Source organism: Pygoscelis adeliae, unplaced genomic scaffold (assembly GCF_000699105.1).
Source record: "Pygoscelis adeliae isolate BGI_AS28 unplaced genomic scaffold, ASM69910v1 Scaffold445, whole genome shotgun sequence".
In the NCBI taxonomy this organism is placed as follows: Eukaryota; Metazoa; Chordata; class Aves; order Sphenisciformes; family Spheniscidae; genus Pygoscelis; species Pygoscelis adeliae.
In genome coordinates this window covers 990,739-996,723 of record NW_008824894.1, presented here as the reverse complement: position 1 = coordinate 996,723, position 5,985 = coordinate 990,739, and the positions used below count along the sequence as shown (strand labels likewise).

At 53.4% G+C, this 5,985-nt stretch overlaps 1 protein-coding gene across 1 annotated transcript; it reads left to right on the top strand.

The window, feature by feature from the left end:
• Positions 1-240: 240 nt before the first annotated feature.
• On the top strand, positions 241-2,867 carry PYCR1 (pyrroline-5-carboxylate reductase 1). The gene is made up of 5 exons (XM_009324603.1): positions 241-276; positions 655-876; positions 1,353-1,445; positions 1,846-2,009; positions 2,108-2,867. Exons 1-5 carry the CDS (start codon positions 241-243, stop codon positions 2,265-2,267), a joined length of 675 nt encoding a protein of 224 aa, XP_009322878.1. The 3' UTR covers positions 2,268-2,867.
• The last annotated feature ends 3,118 nt before the right edge of the window (positions 2,868-5,985 follow it).

Below are 5,985 nucleotides of genomic sequence, written 5' to 3'. Positions count from 1 at the left end.
AGCCGCCCCGTTGCGGACACCCGCTGCCCGGGAGGCGTCTGCCGCAGGGCGGGAGCGTGCGGGAGCCGGCCTTGAGCTGGTCCCGCTGCTCCAGCCCCCCAGGAGTTGATGCGGGGGACGGGCGTTACTTGTGCTCCCCAGGACTAAATTCATGCTGCAGCCAGCTGGTTGCTTTGGGTCACCTTTGCCTGTCCTCATCAGAAAAAGCTGTAAGAGTCTTTATGCCAGCTCCTTTATTACATGAGGTGCTATCAGGTCTTCCTTCTCTCAGCAGAGGTGGGTCATCTCCCCTGAGTCTCTGCAGACTTTGTGCTAAGCGTCTGCAGGAGCTGTTTTGGAGACTTGTGAGTTGATGTGGGAATGAGGCGTTCAGGATATTGTTCCCAATAGCAGCACTGCCCAGCTTTTTATTTGCTGGTACTACTGAAGACTTCACATTTAAGTTTTGGCCGCTTTGTCCTCGAAGCGGGGAATTTGGAATACAGGAGTCTCCCTTTTCCCTCTGCTTGTGTTGTTCTTGCCCCTGGGGAGTCCCTTCCTAGACAGGCTATTTGGTATGCCAAATACGCACTAAAGCTCATTTTTCTCTCTCCCGCTCTCTCTCCTTCTCCTTCTCCCATTCTCTTTCTATCTCCAATAATTTTCTGCCCTAAGAAACTCTCTACCTTCTGTCCCACACCAAAAGTGATCAGGTGCATGACCAACACCCCTGTGGTTGTCCGGGAAGGTGCTACAGTCTATGCCACTGGGACTCATGCGGATGTGGAGGATGGGAAGCTCTTGGAACAACTGATGGCCAGCGTAGGCTTCTGCACCGAGGTGGAAGAGGACCTGATAGATGCTGTAACGGGGCTCAGTGGCAGTGGCCCTGCGTATGTATGTGCTGCTTCCTCAACTTGTGACAGTCTTGGGGAGAGCAGTAGGCGTTGCATGCAGTGAAAGTCTGTGCAACTTCAGGTTGTCATTCCTTGTTTTTCTCATCACTCACATTCGCGATGGGACATGTAATCCAGGTATCCAGTTTATAACCAGTTTGGGTCAACAACAAAAGTCCACTACCAGTCGGATGAGTCTGAAGTCCATAGCCAGCGTGCAGCGTCCACGTTGCAAAACGTGGGCCTGTAGTTAGTACGACCCAGAAGCTGAATTTCTCCCATTCCCCCCGCTCCTGAGCTGGAACTAGTGGGAGGGAAGCCTGGCATGGCACCCATGCGGTAAAGGGGGAGGCTTTTGTCAAGTCTGTAAGAAATAGGAGTCATGGTGTGATCCTGGAGCCCTGGATTCTCTCTTCCCTGAGAATATCGGTCTTGGAGTAGAGACTTTCAGTCACCTCTTCCTCTGTCTGGTCTCAGGCGTTCACTGCTCTGGATGCTCTGGCGGATGGGGGAGTGAAAATGGGACTTCCCCGCAGGCTGGCTGTTCGACTTGGAGCACAGGCTTTGCTGGTCAGTATTTCCTCTTCCAGGACACGTTGAGGCTGTGCCTGCTCTGTGCAGAGTATTCTCACCGTTTGAAACGATCTCAGGCCTCTTACTGAATCTACTTTAAAAAACGTGTTTGGTTTGACTGCACGCAGGTTCCCGGTGACGGGACGTAGGAAGTGTCTGCAGCAATCTGCTGGCGCTGGTGGTGGTGTGGGAGCTGGGGCCTGGGGAACCGTGACTCCTCTGCAGGCTTTTTCAGCTCTGAAAAGTGTTTTGGCAGCCTGCTAATGGCTCTCGGGCAGGAGCCCAGTTTTGCCCACTGTGAGTGTTAGGTGCTGCTCTATGCAGTGGAGAACAGGAGCATTTGACAGTCAGTTCCTCAGTCAGAGCTCTGGCAGCTGTTTTGTCTTCCTCGCTACAGGGTGCTGCCAAAATGCTGTTAGAATCTGAGCAGCATCCCGGTCAGCTGAAGGACAACGTCTGCTCGCCCGGGGGAGCCACCATCCATGCCCTGCACTTCCTGGAGAGCGGTGGCTTTCGCTCACTCCTAATCAATGCTGTGGAGGCTTCCTGCATCCGGACAAGGTGAGCATCTAGGAAGTCCTAAAGAGCCTGCAAAACTTCCCCCCCAACTCCCTGTCTCTTCCTTTTCTATGTCTTTCTCTCCCACCACCCCATTGCAGGGAGCTGCAGCATCTGGCAGACCAAGAGAAGATCTCCCCAGCAGCCATAAAGAAGACTTTGTTGGATAAGGTGAAGCTGGAGTCTCCTTCTCTGTCCGTGGCATCTGCCAGCAAAGTCAGTCTGTTCACTAACAAGAGCCCCAGCAGCAAGAAGAACTGACCAGACTGCTGTAGTCTGGCTGTGCTGAACCTCAGTCTCCTCCATGCCCTTTCTTTTTTGTCTAAGGAAAAACGCTCACTCTGAATGTTGGTGCCCCCCATACCTGGCTCTTGGCTTGCAGCAGCTGTGAGGCGGTGCAGCGCTGTAGAAGAGGGTCTTTAACCTGTAGTGGGGTTGGTGCAAACTGTCCCTGGCATTGCTGTTCTCTGTTGGGCAGGGGTGATACCATCATCAGAGCTTCATCAAGGGCATCGTTTGTCCAGAAGCTTTGGATACTTCTAGGACTCGGGCAGTGTTTGTGGTGTCCCATGCAGAAATGGTTTCTAATAGGATTTTTTTAAGAGGTTTCAGAATGCCTTTTGGTCTCAGAGGTTTGAACCAGGCCTGGATCCCTCTTGCCCCATCTTGCATCTGCTGTCAGAGCTTGTGTCTTGTTGCTGTCTCTATTAGCTAGAGCAGATGCTGCCACACAAATGCAGTGCTGCGCACTACGTTAGAGGCTGGGCCCTAAAGCACCTCTCAGAAGGGACCGAAGTGCCTCTGCCCCATCTCCCATCTGCCTTGACTTTGAGAGACAGATGGTGTAAATCTCTGGACCACACTCTGTTTCTTCCTTTGCCAGCCGCCCCTTCTCTCTGCTCTGTCTGGTTTGGGGAACCGTGAACTGTTCTTGTTGTCCCTCCTTTGCTGCGAGCCTGGCTTGGGTGGTTGGGCAGGTGGAGGGGTAGTGAGTGCTCCCTTTTCCCTCTGACACCTCTTTGTGCTCTCCATAGACAGAATCTGCTCATAGAATCTGAAACATAGATATGTTTCAGTGTCACTATGGTCCGTGATGCTCCCCTTGCTCTTTGCACTGCTCCCGGGACAGCCGGCAGCAGAGCTGAAGTCAAGGACAACCTCCTCCGGAGAAAGCCACCTTCTGTACCATTCCCCTAGACTCAAGCAGGGTTTTGTACCCAGGTGCTGGGCTACTGCGTGGCAGCAGGACTCTTCCTCAGCACCTTGCCTTGCATCAGGCTGTACCTCCTTCTTGGACTGCAGTGTTGATACCTGTTGACAGTGGCTGCTCTGCTTCAGCTTGCGCAATCCGGCTGTGTTGTGGTGGACTGGTTGTCCCTCCCAGACAGCATTTCTCCCAGCAGAGGCCCTGGGCTAGTGAAATCTGGCACAGCAGCCCTGTGTCACCTTCCGTTGGCAGAGTTATGTCTCTCTGGCATTTTCTAGACCATTTCTTCCTGTTTCTTTGATGGTGTTGCACTGGTAATGGCTAGAAGGGGAAAACGCCTAGAAAAAAGTTTGGGGCTGCTTCATGCAGTTGCATTCCTAGTTCTTCAGAATACAAGACTAAAGGGAAACACTGAGTCATCTGGTCTGGCTTGTGGCTCTGATCCTGTCCCATCTCACATAGCTGGTCCTGCCTGAGACCCAGGAGGAAAGTCAGTCCCTGCTTGACACACAAGAGGTTCAGGGAGGACTTGAGAATGCCTGATGCCTGTCCAACAACAAGGCCTTGCTTGGTGAAACGCATCCAGATGACTACGCTTTTGCAGAGGAGGAAGACCCTTGCTGTTCTGGTCTGGAGAATTTCCCAAGTCTGACTCAAATTTATGAGCAAGAAACAGCAGCGAAGTATGGGGTCTCGGAGCAGTCGTCCCTTCTGCCCCTCAAACTCCAATATTTGTGAGGGAAGGAACCTGGCCAGGGTTGTGGTAGCAGCAAGCAGAGAGGGTGGCCCTGCTCGACCCTTCCTGCCGGTTGGTACAGCCCCAAGCACCGGGCCAGGCGCGAGCAGGCACTGTGCTGTGTCGAGGGCAACGCAGCACCTCTCTTCCCTGGGCCCACGGGGGAAAGGGGTGAATGAAGGTTGTAGACTTAAAAGGGCAGAAGGGACCAACGCTCTGATCAGACGGAAGGTGGATTACAGCCCGTCATCTAGAAGGACGGTTAACCTTTCCTTCAGGCACAGTCTTGGGAGCCAGCCCCAGAACGGCAGCAAAGGGAAGATTGTGTCTACTGCTTCCTATGATTTCTTTATAGCCAATGTGGCTATAACAAGGAAGCGTGGCTTCCTTGCCTCTCTACTTTTCTCCCAGAGCCCGAGTCCTGTCCCAAGCCAGAAAACTGCACAAAGCATGCAAGCTGCCCCTACCACTTCTACGGGGCTGCAGTGGGAGCAACAGGCTGGAGGGGATGGAATGGATTTGGGTGGGTTACTATCGTACTGTATTCTACCTTGGGGTATACTGGGGGAGTGCTGGTAAGAGGAGGACAATTAAGGTGGGCTTATCGTCTCCTGAGGAATCCTGGACATGCAGGTGATGCAGGAAAAGCATTTCGGTATCGATGCAGAGGCTGCCAAAGGTGCTAGTAATGTTAAAGCGTTTTTAGTGTTAGGCTTTCGGCTGGTAGCAGGGTATGACCCTATAGGTATGTCAGATGGTTACTCTTCTTCCCTCTTTACATAATAAACTGCTTCTCTGGCAGAGAGCTGTGGCTAATCCCAGCCGTTTGGACGGGGTACATCTCTTGCCTCTGGCAGTGGCCATTGGGTCCTTGCTGCCTGTAGTGAGTGTGCTCGAGGTGTGCTGCAAACCTGTCTTTGAGGCTGGTTTGGGTGCGGGACTGGGAAGCGTATCGGCCTGTTCCTCCTTGTCACCTGTGGTTCCTGAGCAACACCACGAAAGTTATTCTAGGACCCTATGCTACCAGTTTTCAGAGATTTAAAGAGAAGGGAAGGAGGAAAGCCTGAGTATCCCGACCCTTTAGGCTTTCTAGCGGTTCTGCCACTGCATACAAGATTCCATGGGAGGCAAGTGGGCGCCACGTGTTCCTCTGCTTCCCCACTCAAGCTGTGAATACCCTGTGCAGACAGGCCAAGCTGGAAGTCAGATGGCTCAAGTACCAGCTGGTGCAAAATGAAAGGGAGCATCACAGAGAGAGTTTCCACTTGGCTAATAAAGCGCGATGCAGAATAAAAGGATGACTGAGCTTGAGCCCCTCCGCAGGGAGACTTACGGACTGCCCCAGAGTACCCCCAGAGAGGCAGAGCTATAGATGAACTTCCTAGATGCTTGTAGACCTGTGACTGAGCTGGCCGCCACAGCAGGTGGAACACCCAGCCTGCGGTGCTGCTGCTGAATGTCCAGGGCCCAGCCTGTTTCCTCCTTAGGAACATGCTTTTTCTGTGATGTTGCCTTAACTCCTGTATGCCCAGTTTCGTTGCTGCACCTTCCACTTGTCCCTCGTCCTTCTGCGCTGTGCTCACCTTGTCAGCCCTGCCTTGCTTGTGGCACAGCAGTAAATGCAGTAGGCACCAGTATTCCTGCGTTATGGACCCACAGTTACAGCAGAACAGGTGGAAACACACCTGGAGCAAGGCAGGTATGATCCGGGAAAGCAGCATTTCACAGCGGAAGAGCCAGCCCTGGTCTTAACGCTTTTCAGCCAGGGCTTGCTGTCACCAGTGCTTGGGAGAGCTGCTGCAAAGCCCTCTTCTTTAAGTCAGCATTTTCGGTGGAGACCTTGCTGCTCCTCCGTGCGGTTTCAGCAGCTCTAAGAAACTGGGATGCAGCAAAGAGGAGCCGCTGAAAGGGAGCGTGGGGCCTCCTGGAGGAGAGGCCGGCTGCGCTGCTGGCCACGCCGCCGGGGCAGGCAGCCGTGCTCTCCTCTGCGCTGGGGCCAAGTTAAAACGCAGGACGTGGAACAGGGGGGCACCCCC

What these genes read in the sequence shown, in the direction of transcription:
- PYCR1 (XM_009324603.1), top strand. Translation starts at nt 241, where the DNA reads ATGAGGTGCTATCAGGTCTTCCTTCTCTCAGCAGAG. An exon ending in TCTTCCTTCTCTCAGCAGAG is followed by an intron (nt 277 to 654) that starts GTGGGTCATCTC and finishes TTCTGCCCTAAG; the next exon opens with AAACTCTCTACCTTCTGTCC. An exon ending in GCTTCCTGCATCCGGACAAG is followed by an intron (nt 2,010 to 2,107) that starts GTGAGCATCTAG and finishes ACCCCATTGCAG; the next exon opens with GGAGCTGCAGCATCTGGCAG.